The 21,806-nt window shown below is 49.5% G+C and overlaps 1 protein-coding gene across 2 annotated transcripts in view; it reads right to left on the bottom strand.

Annotated features, from left to right (window-relative positions):
* The window catches only part of LOC129386532 (uncharacterized), a 72,879-nt gene that overhangs the window by 25,363 nt on the left and 25,710 nt on the right, over positions 1-21,806 (bottom strand). Inside the window, exon 1 of one of the 2 annotated variants that reach the window (XM_072287286.1) lies at positions 17,057-17,935. The exons of the other annotated variant lie outside the window; for it this stretch is intronic. Within the exon in view, the coding sequence (XP_072143387.1) occupies positions 17,057-17,742 (686 nt within the window). The 5' untranslated portion in view covers positions 17,743-17,935. Of the gene's footprint in view, positions 1-17,056; positions 17,936-21,806 lie in introns of those variants that run through there. 2 annotated transcript variants of the gene reach the window in all.

Here is a 21,806-nt window from a genome sequence, read left to right on the forward strand (position 1 = left end):
AAGCGCGAAGGGATGATGACGATGAGTATCTGCCATCGGAGGCGGGTAGTATAAAGTCCATTCCTGGATTGTCGGGGGCCATCACAAAGAGGAAAATAGCAGGTAATAGAAAGGCAGCCTCACCTAATAACAATGGACAGTAATCATGGATTTAACGTGTGGCAATGGAATTGTCGTGGGTTCCAACACAAAAAAGCAGCACTGCAACAGGTGATCAGGTCACCTGAGGCCAGACCAAAGGTAATTATGCTGCAGGAAACCTTAGCGGACGAAATTATGCTCACTGGGTACAAAGTTATATGTAGAGACAAAAAAATGGGGAGGGGGTTGGCGACGCTCATTGACAAAAAGTTGCCATACTTTGAGCATGAGATTCACCTTAGACATTCCAGGTTTGAATTTATTCTAGTTGAGATTATACTTAAAGGAAACAGAGGTAAGACGCAAAGCATTTTCTGCTTGAATATTTACAGCAGTCCTAACGACATGAGACAAAGGTTTAGAGCACTCTTCAACAAGGTGCTTTCGGTTGCCAAAAACTCCCCTCTCATTATTGGAGGGGACTTTAATGCTCCCTATCACACATGGGGATACGCTTGGAACACAAAGAAGGGAGAGGAGCTATGGAGTCTTGCCATGAATCTGGGGTTGTGCTTGATTACTTATCCTGCGTATCCCACCCGTTGTGGCACTTCCACAAAGAGGGACTCCACGCCAGATCTTACTTTTGTAAACAATTCAAGAGGAGCCAATTGGGAAAATTCAAACTTGGATCTCGGAAGCGATCATTACATCATACACATAACCATACGCATACCGAGACAGGAAACAAGAATCTTCAAATTCACTGATTGGGATCACTTCAGAAAAATTAGGGCAAACAGAGGGAAAGTGGGGCCTCTAGATGCCGAGCAGGAGCCCTTTCAGACATGGGTCATCCAGCTCAGAGAGGACGTCAAGGAGGCCACTAAAGAAATCAGGACAGAGGAAAATATTGAAGCTATGGACAGCAGGCTGGCGCATTTGATTGAGGCCAAACAGGCTATATTACAAAGATGGAAAACGCAGAGACTTAACAGAAGGCTAAGGAAAAAATAGCGCAATTAAACAGAGAAATTGATGATCATTCGAAGACCCTCGTGAAGCAACAGTGGGATGAGATCTGTAATTCGGCTGATGGTAGACTCAAACATGGAGGTAGCTGGAACCTCCTCAAGCACTTGCTCAACGAGAATGAAACAAGGACAAGCAAGAGAACAGCTATAGCTAAGTTGGTTCATCAGAAAAGCCAAGACAAGACAGAGAGGGATATCATGAATAGTCTCGCAGCCAAATATCTCTCACTTAAACAACAAACGAAGGAGACGAGAGCCCCGAGTATACGGGAGGCATATGTGAAGAACTTGACCGGGACTTCACTGAGAGTGAAGTGAGGGCGGCTCTTCACAGTCTTAATGGTAGATCGGCGGCTGGACCTGACGGGATAACTAACAAGATATTAAGGAATCTAGATGATGAATCAATCTATTATCTAACTGAACACTTCAATGAATGTTGGAGAAAAGGGGTATACTCAGAGGAATGGAGGGTGGCCAATACTATCCTCATACCAAAGCCAGGCAAACAACTCACTCTAGACAACCTCCGTCCTATTTCCTTAACGTCATGTCTAGGCAAAGCTATGGAACATGTCATCCTAAATCGACTCACGAAATACGTTGAGCAGAGCGAGATCCTCCCATACAACTTGATCGGCTCTCGTCCAGGGCTGTCAACTCAGGATGCTATGCTGCTGATTAAACATCAACTTATACAGGCCAGCCCAGCGCATACGAAAGCTCTTTTGGGATTGGATGTGGAAAAAGCTTTTGATCGTATAAAGCATAAGGCAATACTTGGCGTCCTCTCGGAGATGGGGTTAGGTAAGATACTTTTTAACATGATTAAGGACTTTCTTAGAAATAGAACTGCACAACTCATGCTGGGTGAGCTTAAATCAGAAGCTAAGAATGTGGGAAATAGGGGCACTCCACAAGGGGCTGTGCTCTCACCCATGCTATTCAATTTAGCGATGTCCAAGGTTGCAAGAAATCTGGAGAAAATTGAGGGTATACATTATGTGATATATGCCGACGACATAGCCATATGGAGTGCCAAGGGCAATGTAGGACAGACAGAGACCAGATTACAGGAAAGTTTATGCGTTGTAGAGAACACACTGAAAGACATGGGGTTGAAATGCTCGGCAGCCAAATCCGAACTCTTAGTCATTAAACATTGCAGAGAAGGTCGCAAACCAAGAGGTTACATTCCGGAAGATGAGCCAAGAGTGTGCTTATACACTCATGAAGGATCCGCAATCAGGCTAGTTGAAAAAATCAAGGTTCTTGGGTATCACATAGACGGAAACAATACTAACTATTGAACAATACAACATATCTAGAATAAAACAGATGAAATGATTAGGTTACTAAGGATAATTACCAATAGACACAGAGGCCTAGGAGAAGACAGCGCTTTGAGGCTAATACATGGCTTTTGCTCTCTGTCACTTCACTTATGTGGCTGGATTATTCAAATGGAAGCAGGCAGAACTTAACAAACTTAATGTGATGCTCAAGAAGCTCGTTAAAGTAGCCCTAGGGATACCCAGTAACGCTGCAACCGACAAACTCATGAGTCTAGGGGTGCACAATACAATGGAAGAAATTGCGGAGGCCCAACAGCTAGCGCAACACGAAAGATTGACAAAGTCACGAGCTGGCAGGAACATATTACAGGCAATAGGTGCAGAACTGAATACATCAAGGAGCCCAATAGAGGCTGAAGTAGAATCAAGGACTGAAGTTAGGAGCAAGATCAGAACCAACCCTCTCCCCAGAAACATGCAACCAGAATATAATGTCGAAAGGAGAAAGGCAAGAGCTAAAGCACTCTTGAAGGAAATAGAGCAGCAGAACCAACTGGCAGCTATAGTTGATGCTGCCTGGGTGAAAGGTAAAGAAGTCTATACGGCCATTGTATCAAATTATCAAGGGAAGGTGCAAGACGCTCTCACTCTTTTTACCAAGGACCCCACGGTGGCGGAACAAGCGGCAATTGCTCTAGCCATCAGGAGTAATAAGTGGGCCTTCATTTACAGTGATTCGAAATCCGCTGTAAAGTGTTTTGATAAAGGCTACGTAGCTGGAGTTGCAGCTAAACTTTTTGAAAACATTGTGATTATGACAACTGAAATCCGATGGTTTCCTGCGCATATGGGGAAAGTGGACGAGACTCGGGTAAACCTCAATGAGGTTGCTCATGACTTGGCACGAGGACTTGCTAACCGTGACAGTCACAACCGAGCCGTTCACCATCAAGCCAGGGAATCTAGAGATCATTTAATAACATAGAATGATGTTACCAAACATTACTATTTAGGACGCAGACAATTCCCATTGCCACATTCAAAACTGAACAGGGCTCAGGCAGTCTCACTGCGCTTATTGCAAACGGGTACATATCCCACATCGTACACCATTAATAAAATATATCCAGAGAGGGAGATTAAGATGGACTGCAATGATTGTAATGGCATCATTGGAATCAGACATATGCTGGCGGGGTGTCCCGCGACTCTCCCCAACCTCGTTGAAGAATGGACACAGTGGGAGAAAAGGATTCAAAGCCCATTGTTTCAGGACCAACTAATAGCAGTCCAGAGGGCCCATGATGTCGCTGAAAGGCTTGGCCTGACAGTGCCAACGTGGGAGCGGCCCGCCTTGGCTTGAGAAGTCGAGCCTCCGGACCTCATTACAATAAATGTTTTCACACACACACACACCGCAGCTCGGATAATCACGTTTGTCCGTGTAGCAGCAAATAAAACAAGGCTTTATTGCTCAAACTGAAGAGAACTAGTAATTGTCATAGCATTGGCGCCCGCGCAGCAGGAAAACAGGTGGCGTTTTCCGTTTTTCTAATATGGTGGGGAGATCAGCGTCACTGAGACACAATTTAATTCTCGTTTCCGTTCAGGGCTGCCCACAGCCAAAATACTGCGGGCCATAGTACCTACGACGATTTTTGTGAAGTTGTTGGGCACGATATGAATGTCGGCCTTCAATTTTGCAAATTCAATGTTGCCGCTAAAATTGGTAATTAAAACATTATAAAAATGTTCTTTTTTACTTGTGACGTGAGCCGTATTTGCCACGATGCCGCATTTGTATTGGTTGCCAAGCCTTACAGTCTGACATAATATGTGCACATGCCCTTATCACAAGTTATCAGTGCAGCACCCTGGGTTATTTGGCGCAGAACAAACAGCGTGTATTGGCCTCGAGCTCCACCACAGGAAAGCTGGCGCCACCGTCGGCGTGACGTGCTATTAGGGATCACGTGGACATAGCGGCCGCGTCGGCTGCTTCGGGAGCGCCGAGGCGATTTGGAAACGAGAGTTTAAGTTCCCTCGTACGCTGCGGTCCTCATTAAGTGGCGAGATTTTCCCGCTTCGAGTGTCTCCTTTACAACGATTGAAAGCACTAGAATAGGTAGGGGCTGCCTTGAAGGCGCGCAACAAGGTAGGCTACTGCTCAGTGCCGCAGTGCCGGACGTACGCAACGGAGCCTGGTGTCAGCCTTATTCATACGTAGCCGCAGGACAAGAAGCTGCGTGAAGCTTGGCTTGCGAAACACAAAACCGGAAAACAGTCATCGGTTACAACTCGGGTATGCAGCAAGCACAGACGCGAGGAAGATTTCTGCTACGGCGCCGGGTCTGCGATGTTCGAAAAACGCGCACTGAGACGCTCGCCCGAATCCGCTACCCGAATAATGTCATGACGGTTTGGTCTATGAACTTGTCGATGCGATAGATACTGGCAAGTTCGCAGGTGTGGAAAGGGAGTGGTAAGAAGCACATTAAAAAAAGAAGCATGGCATATGGTCATGTTTGTGTTATGAGATAATGCACTGGATTACAAAAAAAAAAAAGAAGCAGCGGGAAATCGCACGCTGAGAACACCGATAAACATCTAGTGCGACGCAACTCGAGAAATAATATTGAAACGTCCAAGAATTTAGAAAAAAAAGAGATTTCGCGACGGCACATCACAGTCCCTGTAGGCGTCGAAGTCTCTACAAAGAAATTATTTTTGAACAGCTTTGATAGCACCCACGCAACAATGGTTGCTTGTATACTGTCAAATGCTCATATTCTGCGACCTAAAGCTCATGGCACGGTGCGAAAACGCGCCCGCGACGAAAGCGAAACAGTGCACGGACAAGCATGCAGACGCGCAGTCGGTCGCTGCGAAGCAGTGCGATCGCTGCATTGAGGCTTCAATCTATTACGCTCCATTTAGTTATACAAACACTATAAGAACATACTTCGCATAGTTTGCTCTCAGTGTTTACCTACCTTTCACGCAAGAAGCCGGTTCGGGAGACCATCGCGGCGACCGCGCACAGTGGCGTTCACTGTACGTATTCGGTAAAGAGATAGCGTCTGTAAACGATTCTGTGCTTTTAGTTTGCCCAATATTGTTATTTAGACAGTAAAAACCTTCTATCGTTTCGAAAGTACTTACAGAAATGTCCGGGAGAGCTCGTGCGTGGTGTTTTCACTGAGCGCTGACAGCAAAACCTATGAGGAGCGCGCCGCGTGATCCCTCATACTACGCCAGCGAGGCGCTTCCGATAGATGGCGACTCCGTAACTCCTCGCCGCCAATACCTGCTGCATTCGCGATCTCTGTGAAAGAAAGCGAAGGAGAGGGGGACCCGGAGGACGTGCGCGGTATCCAAGGCGGCTGTACTGGCGCTGAAACCCGGATATTGTCGATATCCTCGCCTTCCTCGACTGCACCCGGGGGGGAGGGGGTGCCAGACGACCCAGCTACGCCACTGACTGAGACCTTAATTTGCTCCCGCATAGAGTGGGCTTCCGCACTCGAGCAGTGCAACTAAGATAAATAAAGCCCTTTTCCTTCATTTTCTACAACTTGACGTCGTAGTCGACGGGCTTCGTCCATTCCATGCCTCGGACGGCACATTAACCGCGACAGTCTGAAGGTACGCCGGACATACTTCCTCACGCTTGCGGCGCTGGTGCTGAGTCAGTCATGCCAGATTAAACCTTTCTTCCACTTTACGGCGCTGTACCTTCAACAAAACCTCGCTGATTCTTCCGGGGGAGCAGAAGGGACAGTAGCAAAGGCTCGGTCTGCTCTGCTGGTGCAGCAACTTCGCTCTTGGCAGGCTTTTCGTATGCTGCTGTCCGCGACTTTCCAGGAGCATTTTTGAGTGGTCCCATTTCAGTGAAATAAACGCACAGCGCCTTAGCAACCACGGTTGAATGCCACTGCCTGACCTCAAGCCGTGAAGATTATTGGCTTTGAGTCTCGCCCATGTTAGGTTAGGTTAACTTAGGTTTAGGTTACATTAGGTTAGCGTAAAAGGCGTTAGGGTGGCGTGGCGTATTCTCACAGCAGTTACACCGCGCGGATTTTTGTCCTTTGGTATCGGCCACGTTAGGTTATGTCAACGTTAGGCTACGTTAGGTTAGGTTAGCGTAAGAAACGTTAAGGTAGCGCAACGTATTCTCATTATGGTTGCATGAGCGTTGAGTGTCAACGGCGGCCTTTCAGTCAATTGTTCTAAACCGCGCTTGCTAAGGCACTCTGACTTCTGTATTTCCAATATTAAGGGCGAGAACTTACGGAGTCGCCATCTGTCGGAAGCGCCTCCCTTGCGCAGTACCAGGGATCACGCGGCGCGCTCTTCGCAGGTTTCGCTTACCGTGCTCAATAAGGACACCACGCGGCAGCCCTCCTGGACATTTGACACTCGCAAAACGAGGAAAGCTTTTTACTGCCGAAATAATAATCTTGGGCGAACTTAAGGCAGAAAATCGTTTACAGAATACGTACCGAACACCGAATACGTACAGTGAACGCCACTGCGCGCGGTCGCCGCGATGGAGTCTTCCGAACAGTCATCTTGCGTGAAAGGTAGGCAAACGCTGTAAGCAAACCATGTGAACTATGTTTTTATAATGGGCTGTCTGTATGACTAAATGGAGTATAACAGAATAAGGCCTCAATGCAGCGATCGACCGACTAGGCGCGCGTGCATCCATGTACGCGCACAATGTTTCCCTTTCGCTGTGAGCGCGTTTTCGCAAGGTGCCGTGAGCTTTAGGCAGCAGCATATGAGCAATTGGCAGCACACAAGCAACCATCGTTGCGTGGAAACTGTCACAGCTGTTCAAAAATAATTTCGTTATATCGACGGACTTCGGCACCTACCAGGGCATGTCCCGTCGCGATGACTGAACCTTTTTTATTTCTAAGGTCTTGGACGTTTAAATACCATTATGTCTCAAGTTGCCTCGCAACATGTTTATCGGTCTTCTCTGTAAGCAATTAGCCGCTGCTTCGTTTATTCAATCCGGTACATTTCACTGTTTGGTGCTACACAAGCGTGAGCATGTCATGCCTCTTTTTATGTGCGTTTTATGGTCCCCTTTCATTACTATGAACTTGCCAGTATCTAGCATAAACAAGCTTAAAGACCGAAACTTTATGACATTAGCCGGGCAGCGCGCAGGCGAGCACCTCAGTGCGCGCTTTGTGCTATTCACCAAACGTCGCAGCCCCGACGCCGCATTAGACATCTTCCTCGCGTCTGTGCTTGCAGCACACTCGACTTAGAACCGGCAGACAGCCGCCAGCTACAAGTTTAGCGAGCCAAGCTTCACGCAGCTTCTTGTCCTGCGGCTACGTGTGAATAGGGCTGGCACCGGGCTCCGTTGCGTTGCCCGGCAATGCGGCACCGAGGAGTAGCATACCATGCTGCACGCCTCCAAAGGCAGCCACTACCTATTGTAGTGCTTCCAAATGTTGTAAAGCAGACACCCTTGGCGGGAAAACGTTACCACTTAATCAGAATCGCGGCGCAGGTGAGAATATAAAGTTTCGTTTCCATTTCGCTTTGGCGCTTCCGAAGCAGCCGACGCGGCCGCTGTGTCCACGTGATCCCTCATGTCACGTCACGCCGACGGTGACGCCAGTTTTTCCAGTGGTAGATCTCACCCCAATATGCGGCCCGGCCTCTGCTACGGTCCCTACTGCCTCTACAGAAACATCTGTGATGTTATTTTCAAGGTACATCGCCGTAAGGCGGAAGAAAGCTATGATCCGGCACGACTGAGTTAGCACAGCGGACGCCAAATGGGGCGTCAGTGCCCGCTGCTTCACCTATTTTACCGCGCCGGCATTCAGCGTCCGAGTGCGAACTTGGCCCCACTGCGCAATGCCGGCATGCCTAGGGACAAACGCATATAACACGCGCTAAGAAACCTCCTCTGTAAGAGCCATACATTTAAGGAGCTAAAACCACCAGATTTCCTCTCTCGCACCCGCTCTTACTCGCGCCTACGCGGAAACGTCGGATGATCCTTCAAATGAACGTCTTGTGGCAGTTTGGTCGTTACGCGTGGTGAGATGCTGAAGAGCTTTAGGTTAGGGGGACGCAAGCGTTGGGGCACCCTTGCACTTGGGGCGATAATACTGCGCGTGCGCGTAGGCGTTAGCGCATGCGCAGTATCGTCCCACCACGTGCTAGGGGCCCCCAACGCTTGCGTCCCCCTAATCTAAGGCTCTTAATGTTGCACATGGACCCATGTCAAATAAATTCCGGTGCGGTCGTCTTGCGTGGGACGTCTCCCAGCGACAAACCATTGCCAACCACCACCACGAGGCCCTCCACGTGACGCAGAGGCATTATTGAATTAACTGAATTCCTCGAAGTAAGAAGCGGGAGAAAAATCGTAAGGTACAACCTAAATACAAGCTGTAGACTTGATAGCGTCAGATTGTAATTCAAATATACTAGAAAACATGACTGTGTTACGCGGGAACTCAAACATAAACCGCTTTTTCAATATTTCGACCATTCATGAAGCGGCGCAATGTGCTCGGTCTTGCAACAACACCATCCAGGTGGCGCTTGCTTCCACGCATCCGGTGGTCCACGCAAGGGGCTGCGTTTCTAGAAGAAAGGTGGCCTGCTCGCCTTCGTGCATAGCGTTCGCCACAAGCGCTTCCCGGTAAACATTACGGTTACATTAGCTGCAGTTACCGGGAAGCGTGAGAAGCAGTCAGGGATCTTTGAATGCTATCATTTTCCACTCTTATAGGCGAAGCTTAAGAGTCTTATGTTTTTACCGTATTTAGGTACTGTTTGTTGTCTGTTGTGCTAGGAACGATGATGGAATGCTATGGAGCACATGATTTTTGTACTTTTTCAGGAGACTTACTGCGCACTTGTTTTGCCGCTTAGGGTTGGCTGCGTGCTTCCAGTTAGAAGCCTTTTGAGGCTTGTTTCGCGGACGAATTCACTTTAGTGTCGAGTAATAGCAGAAATTTCAGAGGTCTTTGTCTTGCCAATAATGTATACATAATGTACACGATGGGCATATACCTGCCAGAGCTTTACTTGAGTGCTATGTCGTCCACGACAAGTGTATCTGCAGGCGAAACACTGTGGCGGCTAGTAAAGATCAAACCGCTTCGCGAGTTATTTCTGTTGCATTGATGAGATTATTTGGCTTTGTAGAAGGACTTGCTGGCCGTGAAATGGCTGCGATGAAGTCAAGGTTTCGGCGGTACACGCAAAAGGCGATGCGTTCGCGTGTGTATAGCACTATGTAGCACGTACTGATTTAACAAGTCGATGTGCTTGCGCTGTTCAAAAGTGCGTACACGTCTATGTGCGTGCGCCCAATCGACTGCCGTGAGTCGAGCTTGTGCAGCTTCATAATTTAATGATCTTAATAGCCCGATAACCGAACATAAGGCGCGAGAGATATTTGCCGAAATAACGCGTGCGTCATGTAGAAATGTGCGCGACAAACGCGAAGCATCTCGGATATTCTCGTCGTTTCGTCGTGACGGTGGCATCTCTGCGTGCAGTGAAAGTGGTCCCACGCCTTTACGATAAACTGGTTCCTCTGGGCCTCAAGCGCAAACATCACAGTGGAACCTACTTGTACCTCAATTGTAAACAAATACTTCAACTGTAAACAAATCATTTGCAAGGACAAAAGATACACATAGAAATGGTTTCCATCAATGAGCACCTTACAAACGTTGGCATATTGCGCTGCAAGGAAGGAAGACGAAGTGAATCTTTGATAGAACGCTTGTGCTTTTGTCTCCACTTTTTCGCTTTGTTTCCCTGCATTTCCAGGAGCTGCCGCTTCCTCCTTGCGGCAATGGATGAAGAGATCTCCGATGACTTTCCTGATGCGCAGTTGTCAGGCCGGATAGCGTCCAGGAAACGTGGAAGCGCGTCAAGCGATACAGACTGCGAGGCCATAGAGTTACGTTCGGACAGCTACGACTGGTCAGACGATGACTTCCAGGTCGTGATGAGTAGATCAGCGAAAAGAAGACTACTGCAGGCATCTTCGTCGCCAAGGGCTTCTACCGTGAAGAGTGCACCGCTGCGCTGGCCGCACACTATGCTCTTCATTCCCGTGGACCCGGCGAGCAATTTGCGGCTCCTAAACAGCAAGTCCTCTCTTCGTTACTCGAGAGAATCGCACCAAATGAGATTAAAGACGTGCGAATAAACTCGTGGAAGAATGTCTTGGCAGTTGATGTCTTACATCACAGCGCCCTACAAGACCTACGTAATATAACTGAGATCGACAACGTAAAGGTGCAATCAATGATCCATAGAGGCGGCGATGGTACTGCGGGCGTCATTTATGACGTCGACGCTGCCATACCGAATGACGACTTGGCAATACTGATCAAGCCAACGACAGAAGGCACTTTCATAACGAGGATTTTCAGACTGGGAAACACACGCTGTGTGAAGATATTGTTTGAAGGAGACAGCCTTCCTTCCCACGTCAAAGCAGGACATGTACGACCATCATCAAGTACGACCACTCGTACCGAAGCCGCTCCAGTGTTTCAAGTTTTGCAAGATGGCCATGTAAAGGGTGTCTCCTTGATAAACGTCGTGTGCCCGCGTTGCTCTGAGTCTCATTCAGAAGGCACCTGCAGCACAAATGTTCTAAAGTGCCCTAACTGCAGTGGTCTTCACAAGGCCTTATCAAAAGATTACCCGCGGGTGCGGAAGGAATTGCGATCCTAGAACGAATAGTGCGGGACAATTCAACGCATCGAGAGGCTGCTGCCGCTGTTCGGCGACGTCGGCATCGACACCGAAAACGCTCATGACATTCCGCAACTGCAGATAGGAACACGCCATCTTCCCTCAGAAGGATTGCCGAATCAACGTACAGTGCCACCAAGACAGATACAAGGAAAGCAAACAAAGCGGAGAGGCTCGCCCGTCCGGAAGAATGGCCTGAGCTACCGAGGGCACAACTCCCTGCTAAGTTGCCTCAAACGCGCCAACTTCGACTGCTTCGGCAACTGTTGAAGCGACGCTGGCTGATGATCTCCAGGTCATCAACATTCTGCGGTCGCTCATGAATGCCATTCGCGTTATACTTACCAACGTGAAATCTTCGTCTGCACAAAGCGCGCTACAGGTGCTGGAAACTCAGTCCGGTACTTGCAGCTCTTGGTTGAAATCATGGCTCTCCAGAAGCCGTCGTTTCGTGAACGAAGTCCGCAACGCATCGATATTTCAGTGGAACGCCAGAAGACTTAAGTCACGCAAGTCGAACTTTCGACAGTTTGTGTTCACGAATAAGTTCCCAATCATCGTCATCTGCGAGCCCCTATCAGATAGCATGAGACTGTCCGGGTATGAGTGTTTCATGTCCGCCACCCACGGAGACTGCAGTAAGATCATCGTATTCGTACGACGTGATCTTACGTATGTCCATCATCCAGTGCCACCTGGCCAAGAAAACCAGTACGTATGTCTCACAGTGAAGAAAGGCAAGTTCACTTTCACGGTAGTTCGAGCCTACATGTCACCCTCAAGTCGGCTGGACTGCGAGCGGTTACGGCGAATCACGAAAGCCACTCCGCAGCCTTTGGTGATGACTGGAGATTTTAATGCCCACCACCATCTCTGGGGAAGCTCTAAGATAAACCCGAGAGGCAGAAGATTAGTGTCATTTGCCTCCGAACAAGAACTGTGCTTGTTAAATAATGGAAGCCCCACCTTTCTGCGTGGAACTGCCTACTGTATCTGCCTGGACCTCACCTCTGTTTCACGCTCCTTCACTGGAAAGGTAAGGTGGTCTTCGGATATTGAAACGCGGGGAAGTGACCACCTACCGACTTATCTTAGGATTCAAGGGCTGACGGGCTCCGAGTTAGCCAGCGTAACACAATGCATCCACTGGCCAATGTTCAAATCAATTGTCGAAGACAGCTGTAGTGACGACTTGTCCTCTAGCCTAGAGGACATCATAAAGGATGCCCTAGAGGCTGCCACACATTCGCTTCCGAGAATCTATACACGCACCGAATACGACATTGAGCTGGAGAAGCTTCGTGCAATTCGTCGCCGTGCAAAGCGAAGATACAGGCGTACGAAGTCTGTACATGACTTGAGGTTGGCCAGAAGACCTCAAAAGAAAATTCAGCATCGCATGGACAAACTTGCATCGCAATGATGGAAGTCATTCTGCGAGTCTTTGGATCCACGAAAACCTTTGTCTCACATATGGAGAACTGTTCGTGGTCTCCGTGGAACCCCTCAGCAGTGCTACCCTTTTGTCTTTGGCCCTTCACGTTCTTTACGTCACGCTCTTGTGAGCCATGTTTTGCAGGGGCGTGGATTCTAGCAAAGAGAAAAGATAAAAAAGTTTGGGAAGTAATTGAAGCTTTCTTTATCGGAAAGGAAGCATGTGCGTCAGCGAGTTATCAATATCTTTATATATGGCTGAAAAGAAATGTTTAACCAGTTCGCTTCAATATCAATCTTGATCTGATTGTGTTCCTTGCGTCTAAGACGGGTATATAAGTGTGTGGTGTGCCTTCGAATAAAGCAGTTGTAAGTGGCGCTCTGTCCCGTCTCCCTCCTTCTGTCTTGTGTGTGTTCGCGCCTAGTACCTAATAGGAATTGTGACCAACTAGCCCATCAAGACGTCCTTTTAAGGAAATCAATGTCTGCATACGTGATATCCGTTGACGGACAATTGATCTTGTACAGCACGAGTCACAGATTTTTGGGGTTGGTGATCAACAGAATTCTCTGCTGGACCACTCATGTGAATTATGTGAGAAAATGCCTGACAGGAATTTGCCATATGTTTAAGTTCCTAGCAGGAAAGACCTGGGGAGCGCCAATACAATCTATGCTGCAACTGTACAGGGTCCTCTTTATTGGATTCCTGCGGTACAGCCTACCGGTCATGTCCAACACCTGCAGAACTAACCTGAATATTATCCAAATCATCCAAGGCCAAGCCCTCAAGATATGCCTTGGCCTACCGCGGAGTGCGTCAACGACTGCAGCTATTGCAGTCGCCCAAGATTCCACTCTTAGAAGGCACATTAGCATTGAAACAATGTGTGTGCACATAAGACACTTCGCTCGGACCCCTACCCACCACCTCGCAAGTCTCCCAGTAGATAAGGCCCACACGACTTTCCGTGCCACTGTATTCGCGCACCGTGCTTCCCGCAGGTCTGGTTACACACCTGCGGCAAGAACTGCCATTCCTCCATGGTGTGTGCGCCGTACTCAAGTAAAGCTTACAATCCCAGGACTTCAGAAAAGTCGGACTTGCCGTCATCAGCACTCAAGCAACTAAATTTACTTCTTTTGTACGAGAAATACAGCGACTGCACACACATCTATATTGATGGATCAACTACATAAACCAGTTCCGGTGACGCTGTAGTTATACCAACAATGAGAATAACCCAGCGGTTCAAGACTTCCCATGTCACGACGTCTGCAGCTGCAGAGCTCGCGGCTCTCCGCGACGCGCTTCATGTGATAAAGGCTGAAAGTGCTAGGAAATGGGCAGTCTTCTGCGATTCAAGGCCGGCCTTGCAATGTGTGCAGTCGTTTCTCCGACATGAAACTCACGATCAGCTCACGTGCGAAATCGTGGAACTTGTTCATCATTTAGGAGAAAAAGGCTATGATATATCTCTTCAGTGGATACCAGGACATTGAGGTATCATAGGAAAAGATGAGGCAGATAAGGCAGCTCGGATGTCAAACCAAGAAGACCGCTGCGTCCCCATTCCCCTCTCATGTACCGACGCCGCGAGAGAACTTCGCAATCTAGCTCGCAAGATCTCCTTAGCAGAGTGGAATACCACACATACAAGGCGCACAAGACTGCACAGACTAGACCCGTCACTTCAACTCAGACCTCCGGCCGGTCTGCACCGACGCGAAGAGCCTCTTCTGTGTCGGTTGAGGCTTGGAGTTGCCTTTACGAATGCCTACTCAGCACTAATTGGAATGGCTGATAGTCCTACATGTGATGTTTGCGGATGCGAGGAGAACGCTGACCACTTATTGTGCCATTGTCCTCAATTGCAAACACAAAGTCAATCTTTGTCCAACGCATTCAGATAATTCGATGATCGTCCTCTGAGTGAACAGACAGTACTAGAGCACTGTGCTCAGCGATCATCGGCTCAGAAGGCAATGAAGGCACTTTTGTTTTCTCCGAACGTCTGGTTTGCGAGAGCGGCTTTAACTCAAGTACTGTCCGTACACGTATCTACACCTTTGTCCATTTTCGCTTCCCCTTCTCCCTTCCCCCAGCGTAGGGCAGCCAACCAGACCCTTGACTAGTTGACATCTCCCCCTTCCTATATTCCTCTCTCTCTCTCTCTTTTGCGCTGCAACGCGAGTGTGAACCACGTTAATTGGTTCTCCCTCTTGCGAAACATATTTGCGGCACCTAACAAAAGCACGGACTGGCAAAGCTACGAACTCTCAGTAGTACAGTAATAACGTGTGTTACGTATTTCACCACGATACATGACTGCACTCAGCCTACGCACTACATAACATCGTACACTTGTTGACGACAGCGCAATCAGGAAAACAAATCCCAACGAGCACCGAGAATAGCACCCATGCATACGCTTACCCATTCCTGAGCCCCGTACCACGTCAACAAAGAAAAAAGTTCTGTAAGTACACATTTGCGCCTTCCATACCCTTAAAACCAATCCCTAAAATACAACGAAACAAAAATAGTTCTTTAATGACGGGGGTAGTCAGAAAACTTAGCCAGAACATGCCAGATCTCTTGCGAATGCCAAATGTCTGGGTGGCGAGTGCACGAAGGCGCGGAAATTAAAGAAAAACGATAGACAAACGGCTGCGAAAAATACCACGTGACTGCGCTCAACCAATTGGGGGACGCAGACCTTCTCTCCTGTCTCCTCACCCGCTCCTCGCAGCAGCTGCGGCGACGGTAAGATAAAAGTGTGTCGCCACCTTTGGATTTATTCCGGGGGCATGTGCCGCACAACATACGTGCGCCACCTGAATCCACACCGCTCAAGCTCGCGCGTCATCAATTTAGGTGCAGTGCACATTTGCGTTCCTATATTCTTCCTCGAAATGGCGCTGGAAATGACGTTACATGAGCTTTAGCGGCGTAGCGCTGGCATGCTTCTGGGCACGCCAATCGCACGGCTCCGTTACTTCAGCTGATGACTGCGCATTCAGAAACGCAAGCGAGCACAAGCTATTATAATATAATGCACGAAAAAAACTTGTATAAATAGCCGAAGTGCTTCACCCGTTATCAGATTTTGACGAGCGACGAACATGCTAACCACTATCGTTGTGCTTTGAGTACTTGTTCTGGGCGCAAGTTCGCCCAATAAAGAGTTAGCTTCTTCAACTGTCTTTTTCGTCACGGTCAGAGTGAACAACTTCACAGTAGCACTCTATGGGGTTAACACGGAATAGTGGAACACCAGAAGCGCAGATGCCAACTGCCGCAGTGATGGCAGCGACACCTTGCGAGTAGTTCACTCGAGAGCAATATCCGGGGCGATCATTTTTAAGTTCGACGGAATTTCTAAAAATTGCCTGTCAGACACTTTTAGTACTTGGAAGAGAAATAGAAACACGTATTGAAATAAAAAAAATCACTACTTCATAAATACGTACTTTACGCAACATGCTGCAATTTACGAATTGTAGTCGGCCAGATTACAAGGTGTAATCACCAGGTTAAGTTGAAATATGAAGCCATTTTAGCGATACGCGCCCTCAAGGACTCCGTAGAAATGCACTGTTGTTCCACTTCCTCTTTAACAAAACGTTCTTATAGGCACTGATGCACAAAAGTAACTGGAACACCCATGTAATTTATCTCACGATCATCCCGGGTTCGTGAACAAGGGAGGGCTCGAGGCACCCTCCGATAGACGGACGCTCCGCAGCGTGGTGGTGCTGAACGATGACTGACCGGCGAGCAGCCGTGCTCGTCGGCGTTTATTGCGGCGCGGTGACCAATGTTGCCTGCCGAGCTTCATTACTTCAGCAAACGTTACTTGAAGCAAACATTTGTAGAGATGGTTGTAAGATTTAAGATATCATCATTTATGAGTGTGCTTGTCTTGGAAGTATAAACAAGTTGGAATTAAGCGTCTGACCCTGTCGTCTTTCTTGCTGTCCTTTGCGTATGTGCCACATTTCTGGTTTAGATGTATGGACAGTGGTATCTGTATTCTAGCTCCCTGGGCAGTGCTGGTTTTTCAACCCTCATTTTGATGGGTGCTTCTTTCCGTTACGTCATACGCTTGCTGAACTTGCGAGCGTCAAAGTAAGCCTATTCCTGCTTGACTTGTAGGCAGTGGAAAAAAATTTTCGTTAATTGTTGAGTGCTTTCGATGTGCCAAAATGGCCTTGCTAGGGTGGTGGTCAGGCTTCGTGTGAGACACCTAATAGCTAGCTCGTTTTCAATTTTCCTGGCGGCGAACGAACATTATGCCTGGGGGGTGTCACATGCTTGCTACACCCCTTACCCTCAGTTTGTTTGTTAAAGAAAAAACAAACGTCCATGTTGTAAATACGAGGCTCTGCCTCCACCCTAGCTGGGTCGACGCTGCCTGCTATCCAGGCGAGTAACGGTCCGCTGACCTCCGCCGTCGAGTACTCCGCCTGGGCACCAGTGTTGACGGGTCGGGTGTGGCAACGCCGGGTGCTGCCTGTGCCAGCCTTGCTCCATCCGGAGGGTTCGTAGTAGTCGGCTCTGCGAGTGGTTCCGGGCTCGACACCGGTCCAACGGGTGCCGCACCATTGGCAACGGTTGCCGCATCCGACGTGGGTGGTGCTCCGCTGGAAGCGACTGGTGCTGCCGCTAGTCCTCCTGCGGGCTGGAACTCAGAAGTGGCAGTCGAAGGTGCTGGCCAGGTCCCGAGGCGAGGCCTGACATGGTCGGCGTGTCTGTGCCACATGTCCCCGTCTGGCATGCGGACGAGCAGCGATGAGGCGCTGGCAGGAGACACCACCTGCCCGGCAGACCAGGGTGGGCCAGTACGGAATTTCCTGGCGCAAACTGGAGCTCCCGATTCTGGCAAAGGCCCGGGACTGTATCCTTGGTCAGCAGCCAGCTTCTGCTTCAGCTGCTTCAAGAGCACTGTGGATCGGAGGTCCGGATGCAAGACGTCCAAGGGTGTCTTGACCATCCGACCCAGCAGGAGCTCAAAGGGGGCACGGCCAGTGACATCGTGGGGCGTGGTCCGGTAGTGAAATATTATCCGGGCAATCTGAGTCCCGAAATCCCCAGTCTGGCTCTTCTTGAGCTTGTCTTTGATGATTTGCATCACCCGCTAGGCTGCACCATTAGAAGCAGGGTGGTACGGCGGGACCATCATCCGGCGGATTCCGTTTTTCGTCAGCAAGGCCAAGTACTCTGCGCTGGCGAAAACAGGACGATTGTCGGACACGATGACATCCGGCAACCCCTGGGCGGCGAAGACCTGTCGTAGCGCTGCAATGGTCGCGCTTGCTGATGGAGTGGTGACAGGTAGAACCTCCACCCACTTCGAGATGGCGTCCACCATCACCAGGAAGTAATGGCCTTGAAGGGTCCCCCAAAACCACATGTAGGCGGGAGCAGGGTCTCTGTGGAAACGGCCAGGGGGTGATTTCCACATGACGCGAGGCTCGCTGATGCTCCTGGCAGATTTGGCAGCTCTGCACCAAGTGAGCGATGTACTGGTCCAGGCCAGGCCACCAAACATGGGACCGGGCCACCATCTTGGTTTTTTTCTACGCCAGGATGACCCGCGTGCAGCAACTGCAGTACTCTGGACCGGAGACTTTGTGGGATCACCACCCTAGAACCTCAGAGTAGGCAGCCCTGCTGCAAGCTCAGCTCAGCGGCCTTGTGGCTATAGGCCTGCTGCACCAATTCCTCTCCACGCGACACCGTCTTTACAACGTGAGACAGGACTGGGTCTCGGCTGGCCGCTTGAGATACTGCAGATCTGGAGAGCACCTCCGGGTACGCGTGTTCCAGCATGAACAGTTCAGCAGGTTCTGGAACAGCATCAGGCACCTCTGGCAGGGGCAGGCGGCTCAGGGCATCAGCAGGTCCCAGGTCCTTTCCCGGACGGTAAACCAGCTGGTAACTGTAAGCTGCCAGCCTCAAGGTCCAGCGTACCACTCGAGGTGATGCCTGCGCAGGAACTGCCTTGTCGGGCCCCAGCAGCCCCAACAGCGGCTTGTGGTCCGTGACCGACTCGAACTTCCGGCCCCACAGATACTGATGGAAGCGTTCGACACCCAACATGAGGGACAAACCTTCCTTGTCCAGCTGGCTGTAACGTTGCTCTTCAGCAGGAAGCCGTCGAGAAGCAAACGACACAGGACGTTCCTGGCCATCTTTGTCCCGGTGTGCCAGGACGGCTCCCACACCGTATGGCGACGCATCTACGGTAAGGACAACAGGCTTAGCAGGATCGAAGTGCACCAGCACTGGAGCCTTGGTGATTAGCTCCTTGCTGCGCTGGAAGGACTGGTCCTGCTTCTTCCAGACCCATTGTTGACCATCTCGAAGCAGAAGATGGAGCGGCTGTAGATGCTGCGACAGGTTTGGCAGGAAACTCCTGTAGAAGTTGATGAGGGCCAGGTAGCTCTGAAGCTCCTTGTTCCGGGGCTTGGGCGCCTTGAGCATAGCATCAACTTTGCGGGGAGCCGGGGCTAGGCCTGCCTGGGAAATGACATGTCCCAAGTACTCAACGCTGGGGGCTAGGAAAACACGCTTTTCCAGCTTGAGCTTGAAGCCGGCGTCCTGCAGTCGTGCCAGGGCGTTGTGCAGGTTCTGCAGGGCGTATTCGTCGTCGCTGCCAGTAACCAGGATGTCGTACAAGTACACCGCCACGTGCCTCATGCCCCTGAAGAGGTTGTCCATCTCCCTCTAGAATATGGCTGGGGCCGAGGCCACGCCAAACGGTAAGCACGTGTACTGAAAGAGTCCCAAAGTTGTCGATATTGTGACATACTTCCGGGAGGCATCCTGGAGCACCAGCTGCTGGTAAGCATCTCTGAGGTCGAGCTTGGTAAACTTCTGTCCACAGGACAATGCTGAGCAGAGATCTTCAATACGGGGCAGCGGGTATTTCTCGACGGTAGCGACGGGGTTGATGGTAACCTTAAAATCCCCGCAGATCCTGACACTGCCGTCTCGCTTAAGGACTGGTACGATGGGAGCGGCCCATTCAGATGTCTTGACAGGTACCAGGATGCTCTCACGCTGTAAGCGTAGCAGCTCCTGGGTGACCCCGTCCTTCAGGGCGAACGGCAGTGGGCGAGGCTTGAAAAAACGTGGCCGGGCTCCCTCAGGTACATAGATGCCAGCCGTCGTGCCGGCAAATGTGCCCACCCCTGGCTGGAAGAGGGACTTGAACTCTGTCAGGAGGCTGGGGACGTCTTGCACCACATGCAGGCTGGCTTCATGGTACTCTGGCAGACGAACGCCCAGTACATGAATCCAGTTTCGTCCCAGCAGCGTCGGCGACGACGAAAGAGGAAAGCACGCGAACTGTGGAGCAAGGAAATAAAGGAAGCCACAGAAAAGTGTAAGCAGGCGCAAGCAGCAATCACTGATAAGTCACGTTGGGATTACACAAAGTAGAGGTGCTCCTCAGAGGGAACAAAAGACGACAATATAAACTCCAAGCTCGAACTACAAATTCGCAAGCGACACGAAGGAAAGCCTAGTTCAGACAATAGATGCAGCAACAACAGAGAAGCTTGAGAGATGAAAATTTAGCATAGAAAGCTTTTTGTGGAAAGTAGAACATAATGCCCTAATAACACCGTCGCAATACCCGATGAAATTCCCGCCCTGCTCAACCAATCAAGAACCTCGTTCCAAAGAGCAAGCCACTGCTTACTAATGCCATCGAACAAGTGATTAAAAGGAGGAAAATTCTACTTGGATGGCGTCAAAGCAAGATGAACCTCATCTACAAAGGGCAAGGTGATAAGGATAGCACGAAGTCGTACACGCCAGTCACATTAACGTCGGTGCTATAAAAGATGACAATGCCAGCCATAAAATTCTACCTGGCGAAATGGGCGGGAACAAATGACTCAGTGCATAGAGATATTAGTAGCTCAAAGTAGACATTTATGGATAGCATTCCTAGATATTAAGGGAGCCTACGACCGCTAAGACAGGCAGTTGTTATGGGATATTCTTAAGCCCGAAGACAGATTCTATTTTGATATAGACAGATTCATAGACACCCACTTTGGTTTCAGACTCAGAAGTTTTTTTGGATAAGTCCTAGATTTAAAAAAAAAACTCAGTGCCCTTCCACTCTGAAGAAGGATGACCAGCGAAATGAGGGCCCCTTAAAGGCGAACTGAATCTGCGCCACGGGTCGGCAAGGCATTCCGCTAACTTCGGTATCGGGCCACGTATGGGCAGTGCTTAACGCCTGCATCACCTCTGCCCGGGTCAGCCCGGCATTGCACTATCTTCGGGATTCGTCCACTTACGGGGAGTGCTTAACGCCTGCTTCACCTCTGCCACGGTTCGGCCCGACATCGCACTAGCTTCGGGATCGGCCACTGCTTCACCCTCGCCTGCTACCCTCACCTGCAAGCCACATCGTCACCAGTTACACGTGCCGGCCCTGCAGCTGTGCATACCGAACTTCTGGAACAGTGAAGCCGCCCTTCCGGTGGCCGCTGCTATAAAGCCAAGCCGGCATCAACGCACCGCCACAAGGGCAGCAGCGACAGCGAAAAGTGCAAGTTTCAATCGTCTCTTATTTTTGTGCAGGTTAGTTCTAACACCATTGCGTTTTCTTTCTCATCTTGTAATACTTTTCCGCTGTCGCTGTTGCTGCTCTGATTGCAACTTTTTTATCGATAATGCCGCCCTGTTCCAAAATAGTTTTTTCTTAGGATCATTCTACTTGCCAAGTATACAATTCTCAGCGTTGATCCTGTTTGTTACACCTGCCACATGCAATATGTCGATTAAAGAGGCCGACCTTCTCAAATTCAAAGATGAAATAAGGCAAGAGCTTAAAGTGTTTCGCGAATCACTAGAGAGGGATTTGCGCAATGACATCAGGGATTTGAAAGCTGAACAAAGTAATCTTGTGCAGAGCCTTGACTTTGCTCACGGCAGTATTAATGAACTAAAGCAAAAACTGGAAACAGCAATCTTGAAAAATAAGAATGTTTTGCAACAGAAAATGAAGCCCACCGCAAAAAATTTCTAGCAGCAGAAAGTAAAATTCAAGATCTTGATGATCGTATCGTGTCTTCAGAGTAGTACTCGCGAAGGGAAAACATCGAAATTCAAGGCGTCATTCAGAAAGAAAGTGAAAGCGTGACAGATTTGCTTGTTAGGATTGGCAGTGCT

Source organism: Dermacentor andersoni, chromosome 3 (assembly GCF_023375885.2).
Source record: "Dermacentor andersoni chromosome 3, qqDerAnde1_hic_scaffold, whole genome shotgun sequence".
In the NCBI taxonomy this organism is placed as follows: domain Eukaryota; kingdom Metazoa; phylum Arthropoda; class Arachnida; order Ixodida; family Ixodidae; genus Dermacentor; species Dermacentor andersoni.